This window comes from Ochotona princeps, chromosome 1 (genome assembly GCF_030435755.1).
Source record: "Ochotona princeps isolate mOchPri1 chromosome 1, mOchPri1.hap1, whole genome shotgun sequence".
Taxonomy (NCBI): domain Eukaryota; kingdom Metazoa; phylum Chordata; class Mammalia; order Lagomorpha; family Ochotonidae; genus Ochotona; species Ochotona princeps.
The window spans coordinates 170984805-171007933 of NC_080832.1; the positions used below are offsets into that span (position 1 = coordinate 170984805).

Genomic DNA, 23129 nt, shown 5'->3' on the forward strand with positions numbered 1-23129 from the left:
TATTTATGAGGAATATGTATTGTTAGTCTCTGTTAACAAGGATCTCATGAAGGCAGAATCATAACATTGGACTGCATCCACACCCACGTGCCTGAGGTCTTTGTCTCTCTGCACTTGGAGTCACTGCCAAAAACCCAAAACCAACAAAAACCCTTCAACTTCAGTGAAGGAAATAGTTTCAAGCACTGAGGATATTTACAAATGATTAGCCATAGAATGCACAACTGTAAGTCTTCACACAAAACAACTACATAAATTACTAAAAAGAAAATGGAAGAATTTCTGCTTTAAATACTAAGACTGAAGTCTGGCATTGTGGCCTATGCCACTGTGCCACTATGAGTTAAGTCACCACCTGCAATGCAAGTATCCTATATGGGCACTGATTCTAGTTTTAGCTGCTCATCTTCAATCCAGCTCCTTGCTAATTGGCCTGAGACAGCAGCAACACAGACGCTGACAAAGCCTCTCCCGACGATGTGCTTGGCATGATGATCATGGAAAGCCTCTCTCTTCAGTCTGAAAGTTAGTTTTCATACATTGAATCCTATCTTCAGAGTCCTTCTTTTTCTTTTTAAGATCTATTTATTTTTGTTGGAAACTCAGAACCACAGAGAGAATGAGAGACAGAAAGATTCTCTATCTGCTAGCTGAAGCTGAGCTGATCCAAGGAACCAGGAGCCTCCTCCAGGCCTCTCCATGTGAGTGCAGTGTCCCAAGACTTTGGGCCATCCTCTAGTGCTTTACCAGGCCACAGGTTGGGAGCCGGAAGGGGAGTGGAGTGTCCAGGACACAAATCAGCACTCATATGGAATCCCAGTGTACAGAGGTGAGGACCTTAGCCATTAAAGTCTTTCTTTTTAAAGCCAGCCAGGATCTTGCAGCCCAACCTGAATGACTGGGAACTGTAAGGGTATCGGAGAAGTTTGGTGGCTCTGGGTAGCAATCTGATATTAGGTGCTGCTACCTGAGGGGAGTTGTCTTTGCCTGGAGAAGAGCAGCGTATTTCTTCTGAGACTGGCCCCTACCACTGGGGAATCCCATGCATTCAGCCTGCTCATTCTGCCCGCTGAAGACACAAGGAGCTGCATCTGCTACTTCCTGTGGGACTTGCTTCTTGCTGTTTACGTAGGTGGCTGGGAGCCAGAGACCTCCAACTTCTGCTTGATAAACTTACTTGGCTCATGAGGTCTGAACTGATCCAACCATCCTGAATTCAGCAGGAAAGCTATGGGATCTGGCACACACGGTGCTAATGTTCAGGTACCTGATGAGCTTTCCCATCTGTTGTATCCAGTTGAGTATTCCAGACTCCAAGGCTCAAGTGAATCTGTGTTTGAAGTGCAGACTGGCCAGCTGAGGCTGTGGAGTTGGCTGTCTTCTCTTTTTCTTTCTTCTTTTCTTTTCTTTCTTTCTTTCTTTCTTTCTTTCTTTCTTTCTTTCTTTCTTTCTTTCTTTCTTTCTTTCTTTCTTTCTATTTCTTTCTCTTCCTTCCTTCCTTTCTTTCTTTTCTTTCTTTCTTTTTCTTTCTTTCTTTCTTTCTTTCTTTCTTTCTTTCTTTCTTTCTTTCTTTCTTTCTTTCTTTCTTTCTTTCTTAGATTTATTTATTTTTATTGGAAACACAGATATACAGAGGAGGAGAAATAGAAAGGAAGATCTTCCATCCAATGGTTCACTCCCCAAGTGAGCCACAACTGCTAGAGCTGAGCTTTTCTGAAGCTTGAGCCAGGAGCTCTTCTTGGTCTCCCACACCGGTGCAGGGTCCCAAGGCTTTGGGCCATCCTCGACTGCTTTCCCAGGCCACAAGCAGGGAGCTGGATGGGAAACAGGGCCACCGGGATTAGAATTGGCATCCATATGGGATCCCAGCATGTGCAAGGCGAGGACTTTAACCACTATGCTATCGCGCTGGGCCCAGCTGTCTCCTCTTTTAAGGCTTTATTGGCTTACTCCACTGCTACCTGTTTTGCTGCTTTTTGTTATGGAGTCACTTGCAGCAGGAGAAAGTTCAAATCTCCAACTAGAAGACAGAATTTGCAGGGGCTCCCCAGAAGGCACACACACTGAATCAATGTAATAGTAGGACTCAGACCAGATAACCATGTGAGACTGAAGGAGTACTGTGCTGAAGTTCAGCATTCTTTTCAGAGTCTTTCTTCATGGGAAAGGTAAGATGATGCTTCTGATTTTCTACTGTCCTTAGCTTTGGCTCCTTGAAGCACAATAGTCATGGCTTTCATAGTTGCATCCTACTTGGTCACTTCCATGCTACATATCTCTGCCAGGGGGCACTGATGACAGCTTGGAATTTATACCAAGAGTCAAGGTGTGCTGCACTCTTGCTCTATCAAGTTGAATTCACAGATCTGACTAGTGAACTGACCATACTTTAACAGCCCAGGGATGGATTTCCTTATTTGGTACTCTATTTCCTGTAGTAAGGAATGCCATGGCAAACCATTATGTAGAAGGAAGTCATCTCTATTAAAAGTTCAGAACTTACCTGCCACTGCTCCAGCCTCATTAGTTCTGTCCTGTCCTCCTGCCCACTTTCTAATTTGCTGGAAATGCCTATTCCACACTTTTCCTGTCATGATTTTGAAGATCACACATTTACTAGAGGAAAAAAAACTAAATTGATACGTAAATTTTTGTCTTTCAGACCTTATATTTTTTGTTTAAGAACTGTACATATTCTTGTGATGCTTTTAAAAGTAGATCTTCAACTTGAGTAGATTGCATATGAGAAGACTGGTAGAATATAGATGTACAGTCAGCAGCACCTGGAAAACCAAATTCTATTTTTATCTCAAATATCTCATAGTTACTTAAGTCTTATTCAGTGTAAATATTTGAGGGTATTTACTGTCATAAGAAAAAGAAAAATGCACATGTAAGACTGTAGTTACAATTAGGATTTCCTTATAAACACTGAAGTTAATTATCATTGTGAGCTAAGTATCATGCCTTCTGATTTTTCTCTTCTGCACTCATTTGTCCAATAGCCATGTGTTGAGCACCAGGATTACTAAATGGAGATGATGTATAGTCCTCAATAATTTTATCAATGTAACCTTATGGAAGCAACTTCTATACAGTCATATAGTCCATGAAAGGAATAAAACAGTACACTACTGAAACACACAGAAGTAACATTTATTCTAGCTTGGTGTCACTATTGTAGACTTTTGAGGGGTGGTGGCATACCAGTTAACACATGAAAGACAAGGAGAAAATATCCCAGCTAGAGGAAAAAGTGGAAGCATATATGAAGCCCTAGAGGTAAAGAAGAGTGTCGAGAAACTCTAAGCACTCCAGTCAGGCTAATGCTAGATCCAGGAGTGGTAAGAGAACAGGATGGATCACTTGATAAGAACCAAAATGAGCCGGTGTCTTTAATTCTTCACTGGGGAATTTGTACCTTTTCCTGAGGACAAAACTAACAACAAAGTAAGTGAGTGGAAATTTAGAATATTATCTGTTAGGTAAGAGCAGAATAACTGTCTTTGTTTCAGTAAGTATTAGGAAACAATCTGAGATGTGGGGACCTTAAACAACTACCTAACCATGAGAAGTTGGTGGTGCTTTTGTTTCAGTACACAGACTGACAGTTTCTTTGGCATGGTAGATGTGAAGGAAGCATAAGGTCAGAAGATAAGACATACAAAGACATTTTGATAACCCCAAAAGCTATAGAAAAATATGAATACTTTCATGTATTCTATTAGATGCATCTCAGTAACAATATGACTATATAAATGACAAACTAAACAATGGAAAGTGATGCTATTTTCTGTTAGCAGTTTATTTCAGAAATCAGTTAATAGAAATTTATTTGTCAAATTTTGGTAACATACCGTTTTGTTTTTGTAGTTCTCTAGTGATATATTCGTCCAACTCCTGATGTATCTAAAATAAATAAAGTATTATCTGTAACATTTAACTTAAAAAATACTAAACCTCACTTGAAGATTGCTTATTTGAAAACAATCATATAAATTTAAGAAACATATTAAGTATCTAATGGACTTATAAACAGTATAATTGACATTGGTTGACTGAATATTAAATACTTCTTATGGATGATCTTAATCATGTGCAAAAGTTAGGAACCTCATCATGTTTTTCTGTATGAATTACTTTGTATTTAGTAAAAAAAAAACACTGTCTTTCCTAAAATTATGTCTTTTTTCTAATGTTCTTTTCTCAAGAATAATTTTTCTATTCTGCATGAGCAGAAAATTAATGTTTTAAGGTGTTTTTATGCTTACTTTTCAGCACACAGTCTTTACTACTAATCGAAGAAAGTGATAGCATCATAACATTGTCTGAAACTTCTATTGGAAAAAAATTAATAAGAATTACACAGGCAAAACATTGAATAAAATATGCAGTTTTAATATGACTCAGTATTTATTCATATGACACACATGTGAAGAAAGCTTGCTTGGAAAAATATTTATGAGAGCTTTATAGAATTACATATATGTCAAACAATTGTTAGTACTTTAAACACTAACTTTATTTATTTTCAACAATTAAGAACATGTTTTGAAGCAACAATTTTACTTGTATACCTTCATTATAAAATTCATGAATATATTTCAAACTGTATAGTAAATATACCCATTTACAATATTGTTGTATAAATACTTTAAAAAGGGATTATCTCACTATAATGTCCAAACATGGGGTCCTGCTACAACAGCCTAATGGCTAAATCCTCACCTTGCATCCACCAGGATCACATATGGGTACAGGTTCATATCCCAGCTACATTATTTCCTATCCTACTCCCTGCTTGTGGTCTAGGAAAGCAGTAGAGGATGGCCCAAAAGCGTTGGCACCCTGCACCCATGTGAGAAACCCGGAAGAAGCTGCTGGGTCCTGGCTTTGGATCATTTCAGCTACGACCATTGGGGAGTGAACCAATGAATGAAGATCTTTGGCTCTCCTTCTCTTTGTAAAGCTTTCCAAAATAATTTTTAAATGCCCAAACATGGTCTGAAATAGTAATAAATTAAACATAGTATATATGGTAAGTCAATAGAAGATGAAAAGAGAAGACTTCACTGAAACGATCTTAAGTGAACAGACTATACAAAACATAAAATACATTTTGCATGGTGTAAATTAGAGAACTGCCATGTAATGTTATCTTGTCTGCATTTCTTAATCCCTTATTAATGCTGTGAAAAAGTTTAAGCAAGACAATTTTTAAGAAGATTTATTTTTGAAAGGTAGATTTTACAGATAGAAGAATGTGAGAGGGAGAGAGAGTGAAATCAGTCTTCCATCCACAGTTCACTCCCCAAATGGCCACAATGGTGATGCTGAGCAGTTCTGAGGCCTGGAGTTTCCTCTAGGTCTCACACTTGGGAACAAAGTCTCAAGAACTTAGCATAATCCTCCTCTGCTTTTTCTGTCATAAACAGGGAACTGGATTAGAAGTGGAACAGCCAGGACACAATCAGGTACCCATTTCGGAGGGCCGTACCACAGGCAGAGAATTAACAAGTTACACCACCATGTTGGCCACAAGCAAAGCCTTATTTAACATAACCTCTACATTAGAATTACATGGTGGAAACAGTTACCCCTTTCCAAGCCTTGGAATGGTCTCTGATATGAGATTTACCCTCCAGTCTTTTCCCGATCTTTCAAACTTTACTGATCAAAAGTGACTTTGAGAAAGACATTCCAGGGAAGATTTAAATATTCAGAGGCTAAAAGGACAAATCCAAAACACTGGTAAGAATTACCCTGGGAAGCGCAGAAGAGAAGGCTATGGTTTTCTCTCAGCTCATAGGAAATTGGAGTGCTTTCACCCACATTCACAAGTTTAAACTAACAAGTTTTTTTTTTTTAATTTGTTTGGTTTTTAAAGATTTGTTTATTTTTATTGGAAAGACAAGTTTACAGAGAAGAGAGACAAAAAGATTGTCATCTGCTCGCTCACTCCCCAAGTGGCCGCAGTCGTTGGAACTGAGCCAAACTGAAGCCAGGAGCTTCTGGATTTCTCAAGCAGGTGCAGGATCCCATGGCTTTGGGCCATCCTTTACTGCTCTCCCAAACCACAAGCAAGGAGCTGGATGGAAAGTGGAGCAGCTGGGACATAAACCAGAGGCCATACAGGATCTCAGTACTTGCCAGTTGATGATTTAGTCACTGACCCATCACACCAGTCCCCAAAATAATAAGTCTTTTTGAAGTTAAGTCAGATGTAAGTATTAGGAACAGCAGTTAAGATACTGTTTGGGATACCTACTTCCCATATTGGAGTACTCCAGCCCAGGATACACTTATGACTTCAGCTTCTTGTGCACAATATAGGAGAAAACTCAAATAATTGACTCCTGACACCTCGTAGGAGATTAGTTCCCATCTCCTGGCTTTAGCCTGGTGTAGCTCTCTGGCTCGTGTATGATTTGAGGGATAAATTGATGGATGGGAGCTATGTCTATGTGTCTACATCCAATTATCCCTCTCGCTCTCTCCCATCCCTTTCATTCCTTCAAGTAATATATATTAAAATTATCTTTCCCATCAATTCATTCTTACTTACATAGGAATAATAAAACACAGATATGGACAATGGTTGTCCCCTATTAAATACATTGTCTGACACAACTTGTAGAGGGAAAAAGAAAAATATAATGCCATGGTGGTATTCCGTCCTATTTTGTTACATAAGGTAACAAAAATGGCTCTGAACTATGCAGAGCAATAGCTAAAGAAAAAAAATGAATGTTGCCAGGAGAAATACAACTTAATCAACTGCTAATCTTCATTTCATGAATAATACTAAGTCAGAAATTAGATATACTGTCAAATCAAGCTAAATGTACACTTTAAAACAACTCCATTCCTTTATAGACTTCATTTGTGTGGGGAAGAAATAAAGAAGGTGGAATGATTTGAAATCCAATGTTAGCATGGAAAAGAGCACAACTGAAACGTCATTGAAACTCGTCCCTTTCACAGGATGCTATGAAGGAAAGAACAACATCCCACCAGGTTTTAACTAATTAGCCATGTTTACTTCCACCTGGAACTTTTCATACTATGTCCCAAAGAAGTCTACATTCTATAGAGTAGACTATCTGTTAGGAACACACAGCTTCAGATCCTCATGTGTCTTTATTTTCAAAGCTCTACATAGCTATGTTTTTTATCATATGGGTTCGTGCACTGATTTTTACAAAGAAAAGGTTCTGGCCTTCAAAACCATTGCAATAGGCAAAGTCTCCAATGTCACATATGGAGTGTCCTGGCTGAGAGAGACTGCATCATCCCTAGGTCACAGACTCAACTGACCATAGGTCAGCAATTAATTGTGTATCTTTTTTCTGAGTCTGAAGATACATGGCAGCTACTTCCTTCATATTCAGGACAGATATACTGAGTTTAAAATATAACTCAAAAAATATATATATGTAAAACCTGTTTCACAGTTGAATTATTTTTAGGCATAAAACGTAAGAGCAACTCTCTAACATAACTTTGAGTTCCAACATTATCAATAAGAGAATAAAATTATAATCACACTCTGACAGTAGTCATCAGCATGTTATATTCATGAGAAAACTTTTGATTCATGAACAAAACTGAAACAGAATACTTTTCATATTGAGGATGGGAACTCTATCTTCATGAAAGAGGTAAATTTAGTCCAATCCATGAAATTGGTGAAGCGTATCTCCCAGGCTTTGATTGCTCTGCATCATGTTTTTCTGAAAGGAAAATGGCTCCCCAACGTCACATGAACTCAAATATGTTGCCATCTTGGAAAGAAGCAGCCAGCTGGTCAAATGGTCACTGAGCATTTGTTTCTGATATATACAATTGTGTGAGAAAGTGTGTAACCTGGGGATGAAGTGTTTGGAAGACCACTGTGGCAGCAATCTAAGCCATACCCCATCACAGGACATTAGTACTAGAAATGACTAAGTCAGTTACCATCTGTCTGGCTCCTCTATTTTGAACACGTAAGAGGAAGGGGTAGTGTCATTTCCAGGCCAACCCACCAGATCTTTAACAAGAAAGATGCTGATACAATACTTATTTAAATGTCTATTTCTTACTTGACTATAGACTTTTCTATGATTTTTTTAAAATTTTTATTTGAAAGGCAGCTTTTAGAGTGAACAAAGGTCTTCCATCAGCTGGTTCATTCCCCAGACGGCTGCAACTGCCAGACCTGAAGCTAATCCGCATCCTGCTGGTGCTGATATCCCATATTTGGCACCAGTTTGTGTCCCAGATGCTTCACTTCTGATTTAGTTCTCTGTAAATGGCCTCAAAAAATAGTGGCGGATGTCCCAAGTCCTTAGGATCCTGGACCAAGGTCTAACAGAAGACTTCAAGCACCTTATCAAAGAGTATAAGAAAAGCTGGTCAAACAGCACTTCATATGAAGTTTTACAGCAAGCACAATGGAGCAAGCACCTGAATGTGAGGAGGACCTGGACAGCCAGCGAGCCTTTAAGAAATTTCTCATCTCTGGTACTAGAAGGTCAACAATTTCTCATAACAATCAAGGTCACTCAAATAAGACCATCAGAACATTCTTCCCTGCATTGGGATCCTTGAGGCTACATGAAGACTGTCTCTTGCCCTGGAAATCATGCTGTGTTACTGACAGCAAAGAGCAGTGCACCAGGTTCTCCCTCTCCCCACCCCCACACACCTTCCTGTCCCTCTCCATCCTAAGAGTAGCCCACATGGGTCTGCAATCCCCTCATCTTTATAATAAACATGTAAAACTTAAGCTTACAAAATGATTTTTTGCATGTTAATTTTATAACCTGTGACTTAACTGAATAGCTATATTAGTCCTGAAAGTTTTCTGGAGTAGTGTTTAGGTTTCTCCGTACACAACATTATGCCATCAGTAGTCATATTTTCATTTTTTTCTCTCCAATTTTGACACCATTTGTTTCTTTTTCTTCCTTAATTAAGTTTATTCCAGTACTACCTTGATTAAGAGTGGCAAAAGTGGACATTTTTGTATTGCTTAAAATCTGAGGGTACATTTTTTTTAATTTACTAATCTTACATCATAATTTTGGAGGACAAAGACAAGATCATCTAGTTTATTACAAACTAAAATGAAACTGAGCTAAGAATTTCATAAAAAGAGGTAGAATCTTACAACTTTTTGTATCAATCACTTAATCTGTTCTCTTTTAAACTATGTAGCTTAATAGTTTAAGCTGTTAGTTTAAAACAATGCTAATGGGCCCGGCGCCTAGCCTAGCGGCTATCCTCGCCTTGAACGCGCGGGGATCCCATATGGGCATCGGTTCTAATCCTGGCAGCTCCCTGCTTGTGGCCTGGGAAAGCAGCTGAGGACGACCCTGCACCCACGTGGGAGACCCGGAAAAGGTTCCTGGTTCCCGGCTTCGGATCGGCACAGCACCGGCCGTTGCGGTCACTTGGGAAGTGAATCATCTGACGGACGCTCTTCCTCTTGGTCTCTCCTCCTCTCTGTACATCTGACTTTGTAATAAAATAAATAAATCTTTTTAAAAAATTTAAAAATAAAACAATGCTAAGAAACTCTGGACTTACTATTCTGTGATATACCAGGGTATGAAGTCACAAAAACATGCTCATATCTTCATCTGATATGGGCCTAGGCTACGCTTCTCTGCAATTAGAAGGCTGAAAACATGGAACTACAACTCAATGTGAACTCAGTGAAAATTTAAAACAGTGACCAATAATGAGATTTAGCTTTGGGAGCTTTGTTCAAATGGATATTTATTGATCTCTTGGCAAACAAATGAGAACTATCTCAAACTGAGTCAACTGAATTTTATCAACTTTACAACTGACAATCACTCCTGAACCCTATTCTTAAATCCTCAAAATGTATTTTTCCTAGGAACAAAATCACAAAGTCAGATTGGATGGTTTCTACTGTGTCTTCAATCAAGATATGGACTGTGTGAACACTTTCACTGGCTTCTCTGTAGGAAGAAAATATACGATTCTGCTTCGTGATAGTTGATATTTACAGACACTATTTCCATCAACTGAATCAAGCATTCAAGTGATAGTGAGTAAATGTGTAACAACTTCAAGTATCTGCTTAATTTAACTTTTTAATAACTTATACATTTTCCCATCAATGGAAACACTTCACAAAAGTTGAAGTTAAAAAGGTAAAAATAAAGAGTAACTAAAGAGATGTTATTTAAGATCATGAAATATTCTAAAAGAAAAAATTAATCTTTAGTGGTGCTATATGTTCTTTCATATGTAAGTAAGTATCTTTTATTCCTTCAATCAATAATAAACATTTATCAGTGGTTAAGTGTTTAGATGATTAAGGGTGCAAAACTTGGTACAGTGCATTAAAACTCAAATAGCATTTTCAACCAGTCAAACCAAATTCCATTGGCAAATAAGTCAAATTATTTCCAAGTACTCCTTTAGTTATGAAGAAAATGTTTTCTGCTTCTAAAAGATTATACAGACACATCTCTTAAAGTAATTTAAACTGTTGCTTCAATTCTATTATTGAACAAGAGGTAGAATTTATTTCCATAGTGATAAAGTTAATTATGATCTTAGCAAAAATAAGTCAAACTGAATCTTTCACTAAATTAAAAATGTGAATTTTATAACAAATCTGAAGCCCAAAGGAAAAAAAAATTATCTGACCTTGGTCAAATAGTCATCCATGCTGTTATTTGATGGCTGTGCTCTTAAGACAGGAATCAGCAAGTTCTCTTTCACAACAAGATCTCTATTGAGCACTAAGTTGTTCTTAGGATTCCCACAGCAAGGCACCGCTTGGACAGACCTCACCGTCAGAGCACTGAGCAGTGATCTGTTCACTCTCTTCTCTGTATGAAGCTCCTTGCTCACTGCTGCTAGCCTCTTCTTAGTGCTGTGAATTGTTCAAATGACACTTTACCCAGTTGACTCTAGTAATCCCTAAATGTCTTGCATTTTTAAAAGGTTTACTAATTGCAGAAGCAGAGTTACAGACAGAGTGAAGAGACACAGAGATACATCTTCCATCCACTGGCTCACTCCCCAAATCACCACAATGGATGGAGGAGTTGGCCCAGGCCAAAACTAGGAGCCTGGGATTACATCAGGACCTCTCATGTTGATGACTGGAGCATCTGCTACTGTGTTAGTAGGGAGTTGGTTAAGAAGCACAGAAGCCAAGGCTCAAACCAGTGCTCATGTGGGATGACAGCAGCAGAGTCAGCAGATTAAGCCACTGAACCACAGTGCACACAAACAGGAAGAATTTTCCATTAAACAATATTTCAGTGCAAAATATGTCAGAGCACACAGGTAATATAAAGTTTACAGGTTGTAAATTCTTCTAAGGCAGTACGTGTAGCTATAGGCGCGTTTCTAATGAACAACTAAAATAAGCAGGAATAACAAATGACTGTTAATGATGTATGGCTGGCCTGGTGAAACTTTCTTAGAAAATCTCTACTTACAAGATTCTTGTGGGTGAGGTCAGCAATATTAATAGTTCAGACTAATATGTGAGATGATGAACATGTTAACTATATGAACTATAATAACCATTTTTCTGCACATAAATATATCAACACATTATGGTCAACACATTGAACACATACAACAAAAGTCTTTTATTTTTAACGTTTATATTTTTTCTATTTGAAGTGTGTAGAATTAAAGGGCCATGGGATGGAGAGAGAGTAAGGAGAAAGAAGAAAAAGGAGAGAGATTAAATTCATTTGTGGTTCTGCTTCCCAAATGCCTGCAACAACCAGAACTGGGCCAGGTTGAAACCAAAAAGCCTATAATCCCATCTGGGTCTTCAATATCCATGTATGGTGCCAAGCAATGGGATCATTATCTGGCTCCTTCTCACAATGCATTAACAGGAAGCCGGATCAGAAATGGAGGAGCTAGGATTCAAACTGGCACTCTCATAAGGAATGCACCCACTACATCACAATCTAACCCTCAAAATCTTTGTAAAAATGCTAGAAACACTTGTATATTTAGTTAAATCAGATCAGAAAAAACAAAATTCCTCAAACACATTTTTAAGCATTTGTTTTTATCACGTTGCAGTTCATCCTTTACCTTAGGAATCTAAACATTTGACACTATAGCCATTTAGGGTAGCAACCTCTTGGGCAAATGGTTAGCTAAGCTGATGAAGAAAAAGAGCTAGAGCAGCCCTAAAGGCAATTAGCTCATTAGCCATGGTATCAATGGTGGGAACCAAACTTTGTCATCTACTCCACCTCACGCTGACAAAGGTTCAGTTTATTTCTTAAATTCTTTATTTGAAAAACAAAACAGGGCTGGTATTGTGGCACAGCATGTGAAGTTATGCACTGTGATGCATCCCACCTGGTCACTGGCTGAAGTCCTGGATGCTCAACTTCTGATCCAGATCCCTGCCAATGTGCCTGGAGATCCTGGTTCCCGGCTACAGTCTGCTCTGCCTTGGCCATTGTAGCCACTTGAAGAATGAATCACTGAATGACGATTTCTCCCTCTCTTGCTCTTCTTCTTTGAAGATTTATTTATTTTTATTGGGAAGTTGGATATATAGAGAGGGGGAGAGACAGAGAGGAAGATCTTCTGCCCACTGATTCACTCCCCAATTGGCCACAACAGCCAGAGCTGTGCCAATCCAAAGCTAAGAGCCAGGAGTCTCTCTCATTCTCTCACATGGGTGAGGGTCCCAAGGCTTTGGGCCATGCTCAATTGCTTTCCTAAGCTGTAAGCAGAGAGCTGGATGGGAAGTGGGGCTGCCAGGATTAGAACCTGCACTTTAACAGGCCACCACACTGGACCCTCTGGTTCTCCTTTTATTTGACTCTTTCAAATAAAAAAATATGAGAAATAAAGAAAATAAGGTATTTGTTAACTTGTTTACTTCAAAGACAGGGAGAAAAGGAGAGACAGAGAGGACTTATATTTGTTGATTCACTCCCCAAATACCAGCTACTGCCAGAGGCACACCACAACAAAATCAGGAGTCAGGAATTCCATCAAGTGTCTCTCTAACGTGGGGGTGATTCACTTTGACTGTCAACTGCCTCCAAGAAGCCTCAGGAACTGGATCAGAAACAGAACAAGGCCTCCTTCTGAAGCATACTGACATTGGCTATTCAGGCACCTAAATGGCAACCCAAACTGCCACACTGTAATATTTGCCCCAGGGTTTTATTGTTAACCATTCTATATTAATCTCCCTATTTCAGGAGTTGGAAGACCAGGAAGGATAATTTTTCTCAAGGCACACTCTAGTGACAACAACAATGATGAAAATTAGAGAACATTAAGTTACTGAGGGCAAGATTGTGCCAAGAACAATAGTTGTACTTGGCATTTTGGATTTGAGTCCTGAGACTCTGAAAGACATTTAATCTAGTATTAAGTGTCTTATTATCACTTGAAAGAGTGAGCAGCGACACAAATAGACCTTCCTACCAAAGTCTCATTTTACAAGGGCTTACAACAGCCAGAGATGGGCCAGGCCAAGCCAGTTTCCTCAAATCCCATCTGAGCCTTCCAAGTGGTGTCAGTGAGCCAAGTATATGACCCAATATTTGGTACTTCCTTCGGTGAACATTAGCAGGCATCCAGAACAGATGCTGGATTACTGGGACTCAAACCAGGTGTCTGATGTGGATTGCAAGTACCCAAGTAATCACTTGAGCGCTGCACCAAGTATCCAGCTCTGGATTGACATAATTTCCAGCAGTATTTGGTCCACTTAGAATTCTTATTCTACTAATCTTACAAGTCCATCTCTAAAAAATAATGGCTTAGAGGTAAATAAATATGCTTAACTTATTTTATAGTATTCATGGCTTAGCTTACTCATTTAATTCACTTGACAATGATTTCTTAGCTTCTAATTCTTCTTGATAGAATAGTTTATATTTTTCCAATTCTGTAATCTTAGAATCGTGAGCAGTTTTCATTTTAGAGAGTTCAAATTCTAGATCATTAATTTTGAGTTCCATGTGGCTCCTTACGGTAGAATCATTATTCTCTCTTAACTGATTTATATTTTCCTGAGATGCTGACTGTGCCTAAATAAAATCAGAAAAATATGCCTTAAGATAATTATACTCTGGTAAATTGTTGCATATTTTTTTCTTCATTTTTCATTCAGTGATTCTGAGAACAGTCTTACAGATGTGAACAATAGATAACATCTAAAATATTTATCTTTACTATACACTGAAGTAATTTTGAACTACAATAAAACCTGAACTCCTTCTGCTAGTTCTCATATAATTTTATAATTCAGAGAACAAAATTTAATTAAAAAATTAAAAACCAAATAGTGTCACATAAGAGCAATCATTTTAAAATACCATCTGAGTTTATGCCAACTAATCCTAATAATCAAATGAAAATTATAATTTGGAAATATCAGCTTGGTTCTAACAATCATGAAACTAAAGAAAATTATAATTTAGAAAGATCAGCTTGGTTCTAATAATCATGAAACTTAGTTAAAATAATTAACATGCTGCTTCTCTTCTAGAAATCTACAAAACAAAATATTGTAAAGAAAATATGGGAAATACACACAATATCCTCAGGTATATCCAAATCATTTGTTTCAGTGAACAAATTGGACATACTATGAATATATAATTAACCTGTAAAAATAGATTGACTTCTTTTAATCTGTCTACAATATACTGCCTTGCTTTTTCTTCAACCTCCTGTTTATACAACACTATTTGACCATGTTCTGTCATATTCATTTCTATATGACTTCTCAAGTTTGCTACTATCTGTTTCAATTGATTTTTCTCTTCTTTCAGTTTTTTGTATTTCTTTTCAATTGTTTTCAAAGATATCAACTGTTGTTGAAGAGCCTCATTCATTGTATACAGATGTTCAAAGTCTGAAGACACAGTATCCAACTTTTTTCTCAGATCATCAGTCTGCATGGATAAAATAATATAGGTCAGTAATGGAAAACTTAGGCTGAATCAGTCTATTACAAAAATGGTGATACATTTTGAAATAAATCCAAAGGCAGTAAAATACATTCTATAAAATCATACAGTAACCTTGAGCTACTTATTCAAATTATCAGCAAAGCAAAAACCATCAAGAATCACAAAATGTATTCTTTATTCTCATTGTATCTGTCATGTTTCCTTTGTGTTTGATCTTAAATTTTTATTTCCTATCATTGTTTCAGGTCTTTCTCATTTAAGATGATTCTAAGTCACACTTAAAAAGGGGGAGGGGGACTAGCACTCTGATACAGCTGGCTAAGCTGATGCCTGAGACTGCTAACATCCTATACCAACACCAGGCTGGGATCCTGCCTGCTCCTCTTCCAATCAAGCTCCCTGTTAATGTGTCTGGAAAAACAGTGGAAGATTGCTCAAATCTTTTGGCCCTGGCATCCATGGGGGAGACCCAGATAAAGTTCCAGGCTCCAGTTCTGGCACAGCACCAGCCAGACCCTTTAGGAAGCAAACCACAGGAAAGAAGATATCTCTGTGTGTTTCCCCTTCTGTCTGTAGCTCTACCTTTCAAAGCAATACATAAACCTTTAAATATACAAAAACATATACTGCTTGTATTAATATCACAATAATATCAGAATTGATGAGAATTGTGCTATAATCATCATGCATTTGCTCTGAGAATCTAATGAATTAATGTATTCTTATAACCTGTGTAATCTACAAAAAATGTTTTACTCCTTCCTTTCTACCACTTTCATTCAGCATATTCTAAAAAAGATGTTTTAGGGATTTTGTATTATTTTATTTAATTTGTAGTCAATAAATGGCTCCCTGAATAAGACTTTGAAAATTGCTAGATCTTGTGAGTAGAGACTCTAATGGCATAAGCCTTTCTCTGGACTACAATTGACTTCATCCCAAAATGAATACAATGCCTGATCTGGCCTAGTCCAAAGCCTGGAGCTTCTTTCATATCCCCTAGGTGGGTACAGGTTCCCAAGGACTGGAACCATCCTATGCTGCTTTCCCAGGCCATAATCAATAAGCTGGACTGGAAGTGCAGCAGCTGGTACTAAAATTGGTGCACATGTAGGATGGTGGAATAGCAGGCAGAGGCCTAATTCACCACACCACAACACTGAATTTCATTTCAAAGAGAAATCACCCTTGAGGTAAAGGATCTATTACATTTTCTGGTGGATATAAGATGTAACATGATCCCTATGTTCTCTAATAAGTAACATTAGCAATGCTGTTTTGTAGTTTTTTGAAACTTCACAAAATAAGGAATTGTGCTACACAAGAACAGGAAAAAGCATTGCTAGAGCATAATATGTCTGGAATCAGGAAGAGCTAATTTCCTGCAGACCTAATCATTATTGAATTTTGGAAAGGCCAGTAGAATGCTGGACTCAGAACATGTCTACAACTTTTCTGATATTTCTCCTATTAAATCCCCTCCCCTTAACATAAACTGGCCTCAGTAAATAGAATATTACAGAACTTCTCTGTGACCTTTGTATGTTACCAAATGTGATGCAGTTCCCAACTATACAAGTCCATGCTTACAGCCCAACAATCATCTTGTGAAAACCAACAAGCCTCGAGGTGAATAATCAGCCAAAAGCCAGTTTTAACTATCAAATATATGAATAAGTATTTATATTATTTCCAATCCCCATTTTTAAATCACTGCAGATGATGTCAAGTGAGAAGAAATTAGTGGTTCATGGAGTCTTGTTGAAATTACAGATAGCACACTAAGTCAAATGCAAAGAGTTCCTACCTGCTAAATACCCCCAGTGGCTGGGGAGAGCCAGGAACCAGAGCTCAATCCTTGTTCCTATATGGGTGGCAAGGACTCAAGTACTGTAGCCACCATCTGCCAGGGCCTCCACTGGCAGAAATGGAATTAGGATCCAGAGCCAGAGGAGCCTGCAGCAATCAAGCCCAAGCATTCCTCCCTTACACTGAGGTGCCTTCACCCTTCAGTACTGGGCTATACCTGCCCAGGAACTGGGAATTTTGAAGTGTTTCTCTACAACGTGAGAAAAAAAAAAAAAAAACTAGCACAGATCCTGATACTAAATATGAGGAGTTGCCACTTAAACTGATTTAATTTAGTGTTTACATACAGTCTCTTAATCTTATTTTTCAAGGATTTATATACTTTTAAAGGCAAATTTTACAAAGAGAGAAGGAAAGACAGAGAGAGGTCTTTCACCAGTTGGTTTATTTCAGCAATGTTCACAATAGCCAAAGCTAAGCTCATCTGAAACCAGAAGCTAGGAACTTCCTCCCTGGTCCCCCACATAGGTGCAGGGGCCCAAGGACTTGAGCCATCCTCTGCTGCTTTCTCAGCCCATAAGTCGAGAACTGAATTGGTAATAGAACTGTTGGGACATAAACAGGCACCCACATGGAGTGTCAGCACTAGTTAGCAGAGGATTGGCATGCTACACCGCCACACTAGCCCTTGATCTTAACTTTTACGAAGGAAAGCAGGAGTAGACAATCCTTGTTTAGTTAATTACATAATTATATAGTTTCCACTATGCATCTAGAAATAGGAATTATGGATTACACACACACCAATATTTTGTAAGATTTGACGAAGGCCTTCAAAGGCTTATTAAACACATGCTCATGGAAAGTTAGTTTCGAAACTTACAATGCTAACAGCATTATGTTCCTGGTAATATGTGCTTGGGGAACCATCTCTGCTTATTCACTAATCTCTCCTTTTCTCCTAAATTCCCATTATTGAACAAAGCTTGTATAATGACCTAGTTTCCATTATTGACAGGATTATAGCATAAAAGTATTTCAGTCGCACAATCTCATAGAAAGCATTTTAGACTCAGGAAAAAATATTTGAAAATACAAATATTAGCAAGGATTTAAACATAAAGTTTTGTATCATTGCTTACAGCAACATGATTCCTAGAAATCAAAAGGAAATGTTCATAAGTGGATGAGCAAAACTATAAAATACATGAAATATTATTTTTAGACTACCATGACTTTTAAGATGTTACTACCAAAATAAGTCTATGAATCCAGTTGATTTCTTCTAAAAGAAGAGGTTAAACACTAAGAGTGCCAAGAATATGCGTATAAATAAAAAAACTTGTATTAGAAGCCCTTTACACTCCTAAAATATCTTATACAAAACTATGACAGACATAAACTTTTTATAATTGACTTACTGAACTTGAACTTAACAGGTTTTGCTGAATCTCTTTTATTTTGTCTGATTGCTCTTTGATTGTAAGTTTTAACTGCAAATTTTCACTTTCAAGGCTGAAACATATATTTTAATTATTTATTTTCATATGTAACTACAAACCCAACCACATAAATGATTAACATCTAAGACATAATTTACATTAATCCTTGAATGATTTAAAAGTAAATAATTCAGTAATTCTACCATTTTTTAATGTGTTTTCTGGATAATCACAAATATAGGAATAACATGGAAAATTGTGCGTTTTAAGATGGTTTAAGGCTGAAAATTTTCTCTGGTTTCACTGATACCACTCCCATACTACACTCATTCCCTTTGTAAATATTTAAGCTATTTGGTGTGCTAGTTTCAATTGTACTTCTCCAAGTAGTCCTGCCTCTTCATGGTTTCTTGCACAGCATTGCAATTCTGGGCTTCTTGCACCTGAAACAAAGGCGACAATGGAAAAATTTTATTAATCATTTTAAATAACTCTGCTCATGGCTTGCATTCTTCACTAAAATGTGCGTAAATTTTTGCCATACAATGTGATCTGCATGTTGCTTAGGGCTGTGTTACACTCTAACTGCAGAGCTGAGCTTTTCTACCAGTGATCTTCTGGCACAGAAGAACTTAAAATAATATTCTCTGGTCCTCCACAATAACATCAATAACCATGCTTTAGGTTCAAGCACATTAGCTCTTTGCTCTAAATTATACACTATCAGATAATTACACAAAACTGATCAACTGGACAAAGATTAAAAATCATGTTGTATGATAAGCAATTCTATATTTAGAATATCAAATGTACCATATTAAGCATAGTTTTTAAAAATTGACTTAAGTGAATAATGATGACTTCGCTAGGGATTTTAAAAATTAACCTAATATTTTAGATGACAAATTGTTTAATTGGCCAGTATCTGCATAGAAGCCAGAATGCCACACTATAAACCTCAGATCTACCAATTACCAACTGTATGATCACAAGCAAATGAACTTCCTATGTCTCTGGATCTTTAGCTGTATACTGGAGATAAGAATAATATCCACCAAATCAAATTACACGGAAAGTAAGTTTGTGAGTAAAGGTAGAGTACTTAGAAGAGCATGTGGTCATAGTGAGTCATATTACTGATTTCATGTTCTTGCTCATTTTGACATTTTGCTTAGATGGCATGGCAGAAAACTGACCCCTTACAAGCTTCACTGATTTGTTTTTCATATTATTGAAATTGGCAACACAAGGGGCATGCAGCGCAAGACACATTCCCAGTACATCATAAAACTTGCACCCTTTCTATGAGACAGCATTCCCAAATAAATTCCACCCTGGCAACTATATGAAGTTGTTGAAGCAAGCTCTCAGATGAGTGGATTAACGTTACATGATATGGCATATCAGAAAAGATATAGTTAGGGTTCATGTACTTGTTATAAACCTCACTTATAATGAATATAAACTTGAGTATAAAATGAAATAAAATTTAAATATTTTGGTAGTTAGAAAACATGAATATTTGAAAGAAAACTATCTTCTAGGTTTAAGTGCTTTTAATTTTACATTAGAAGTGCTTAAAATGCACTCAGAAAATTAAAGCTTTAAATTTTATAATATTGATGTATATGTGTCAAAGAAGATACATTTCAGTAAATTTCTCACAAAAATAGCTCACATGTTAACTGCGTAGATTACAACTAAAAAGAGGAAGAAACATTTTTTAAATACAGGCAGGTGGGCTGGCACTGTGGCACAATAAATAAGGTAAGCTGCTGTCTAAGACGTCAGCATTCCATATTGGAGTGTAACCTCTAATCCCAGCTGTTCTGTTTCTGATACAGATAACCGCCAATGTGCCTGGGAAGGCGATGGAGCTTGGCTCAAATACTTGGGCCTCTGTCATTCATGAGGGAGATTCAGATAAGAGCTCCAGGCTCCTGGCTTCGGCGTGGACCAGCTTCGGGTATTGTGAACATTGAGATAGTGAATCAGTAGTTCAACCATCTCTCTTTCTATCCTCCTCTATCATTCTGTTGTATAAAGCAGGGAGGTAGGGAATATGCAATAATATGACATTGTAAAATATTTGACTAGTTTCACATGTCTCAAAGTTAGAATGCTTGAATTTTAAAATAAAAGTGTCAGAACTAGTTTTTAAATTCAACTTGTTTTCCATTGCATTATTCTTAAAAATGTACTAAGCATTATCAGCGCCAGACTTACAATAAATAACTTTCAGGTATAAGTTTTATAATTGAAGATTATATCTATTGTTTGCTTTAAATCTAAATAATACATTTCAAATAAGGGGCTAAGTGTAAGTAATAATAAATACAGTTAGAAATATCAGCTTGTACAAAAAATTCATCCACCTGATTCAAATTACTTCTTAAAATCTTCAATTCCATTTCTCGTGCTCTCAGGGTAAGCTCAAGTTCTCCTTTCTCTTCAACTTCTTTACTATATTGCTTTTCTTTTCTTTTTAACTCCTCCCTAATTTTTTCACACAGTATATTGGCATTTCTTCTCTTCTCTTTTTCTTTCTTTAATGTAAATCTGCAGGTATATAAGATTATCTCAAAATTAATTTCATTGGAAAATAAAGTTATTTTAGTGATTTGGTTTGTTATCCTAATGTCTGCGTTATGAAGTATTTTTCTTCTAATTTGTACATTTTTAATTTCTCATTTTATTCCTTCCCATACAACAGATACACTTGAAAACTGGTGATGAAGGAACATTTTAACAACTGACAAATTTCCTTTCCTTTATGAGTATCTGAAGCGTGTGTTAATTTTAAATGATTCAGCAAAGTTACAAATTAAAAATTGCCTTGTAAAAAGAGAGTTGTTTAATTAAAACAAAATTTAGCTTTCACTAACTTTAATGTTAGCACTTATATAATATTTCCATAACATATTTCAAGAATCCTTGAAAATGATTCACAACAGAAGGCAGCACCATCCAGTATCTTCACACAATATAGCTTCAGAGTACAGTAATCCGTGAATAGAAAAGAAAGTATCTGTTACTATACACATTTTTCATTGCTCTTTTGGTGACAATTGTTCTATTATGTTGTTGACTATTTTAATGTTTTATTTATTTTAATTTTGCTTCAGTTTCAGCGAGAAGAGAATTGACAAGAACCCCAAATGAACTTCAGAGCTGACCTCTGAAGCTAGGGGACGAACGTTTCTTCCAGGTTCAGCGTCCCAAGGACTTGGATAATTCTCTGCTGCCTTCTCAGACCATTAGCAGGGAGTTGGATTCGAACAGCAGCAGCCAGTACCCCACCCAGTAGACATACGGGACACCAGAGCCACATGTGAAGGATTAGACTGATAGCCCACCATGCCGGCCAAAAGTATTCTAAGTTTTAGAAACAGTTTCAAAAAATTTTGAAGGAAAAAAATGTAATGAAGAATAACAAAGCTTTTCAAATATAATAATTAATTATATTTGTGTGTGAAGATTTTACTTTTTATTACAATTATTACAATTTATTACAATTAAGCATAAAATAACCTTTAAAAGCATCATGGATTTAGAAAATGGTCACCTCAAACTCTGTTGTTCAATTGTAAATGAATATAAGCTTTCTTGAGAATGATGCAGGAACATTAGATTTTTTTTAAGTTTCAATTTGATAAACACATCTATAGAAGAATTTACACAATTAAAATGTAAAAGAAGATTTATAAAATGATGTTCCTTATTATATTAGCAATATTTTCATAAAGTGGAACCAATGATGGTTCAAATGGCTAATCTTCTCTCTTGCAGTGCTGGCATCCCATAAGGATGCCAGTTCATATCCCGGCTGCTTCATGTCTGATCTAGTTTCCTGTTTATGGCCTGGGAAAGCAATGGAGGATGGCCTAAAGCCTTAGCACCCTGCACCCACGAGGCAAACCTGGAAGAGGCTCCTGGCTCCTGACTTGAGAATGTTTCAGTTCTGGCTTTTGAGGCCATCTGGGGGGGTGAACCAGTGGATGGAAAATTTTTCTCTCTGTCTCCTTTTGTAAATCTGTTTTTCCAATAAAATAAATACATCTCTTTAAAAAAAACAGTGAAAATTCAACTTGGTAAGAATGAAATTTCATTTTACAGAAACTTGTATAGCCATTCAAATTATGATTTTGAAAAATAAGCATTTATGTATCAGAATTATCAAATTATAAACCTGATATATACATGTCCTTTCCATAAATTTCTCATCCCTCATGACTAAAAGGTCCTTTCTATAAAGTATCTGCAGATATGACAGGAACGCAAATTCTCCTGCACATTTGCAGCAAAAAAGTAAATAGTTCAGGGCTGCATTTTATTTAGCAATTAAGGTATCTGTGCCCCTTGCAGGAAGGTCTGGGTTCAGTTCCTGCTTCCTGCCAATGCTGATTCTGGAGAATAGTGCTTATGATTCAGGTAATCCTGGCTGCTCACCACTCAGACAAAATGCTTAGATGCTGGCATTGGCCCTGATCCTCCCCAGGTCTTCACAGGTACTTGATGAGTTTACCAGACAGTCATGTCTCACACACTCTTTCTCTTTCTCCAGTATGATTTTGGAAACATGACATAGTTTAAATATTTCCTTGTAAGTAGAATGTCATACCTCAAACTGCAGCACTTTTGTTCCCATTCTACTGTTTGGTGCTCCAACTGTGATTTCACTTCTCTTAGTTCTGAGAGCTTTTTGTGTAGTCTACAGACCTTATTTTCCATATGTTTAGTTTTTCTTCTCAGCAGTCTGCAGTGACTTTTTTTAAATTCTATTAATCTTTCATATGCAAGTACCGCATCCTGGATTTTCAATAAGCTGACAGAATCTTTCATAAAGAAATAAATATAGAAATAAATTATGATATTTTCCCTATAAACTCTTTAATTGTTTTCATATTTCACTCACTTAGGCACTGAA

The 23129-nt window shown here is 37.0% G+C and overlaps 1 protein-coding gene across 3 annotated transcripts in view; it reads right to left on the reverse strand.

Annotated features, from left to right (window-relative positions):
• Positions 1–3781: 3781 nt before the first annotated feature.
• Positions 3782–23129, reverse strand: part of LOC131481151 (ankyrin repeat domain-containing protein 26-like) — a 39745-nt gene continuing 20397 nt past the window's right edge. For 2 of the 3 annotated variants that reach the window (XM_058668736.1, XM_058668748.1), the window contains 8 exons: positions 22824–23037; positions 20578–20761; positions 18581–18645; positions 18182–18275; positions 14643–14933; positions 13849–14063; positions 10672–10900; positions 3782–3909 (listed from right to left, as the gene is read on the reverse strand). In XM_058668736.1, the coding sequence (XP_058524719.1) occupies positions 3832–3909; positions 10672–10900; positions 13849–14063; positions 14643–14933; positions 18182–18275; positions 18581–18645; positions 20578–20761; positions 22824–23037 (1370 nt within the window). In that variant the 3' untranslated portion in view covers positions 3782–3831. Of the gene's footprint in view, positions 3910–4301; positions 4338–10671; positions 10901–13848; positions 14064–14642; positions 14934–18181; positions 18276–18580; positions 18646–20577; positions 20762–22823; positions 23038–23129 lie in introns of those variants that run through there. The other variant, XM_058668743.1, reaches the window with a different exon arrangement.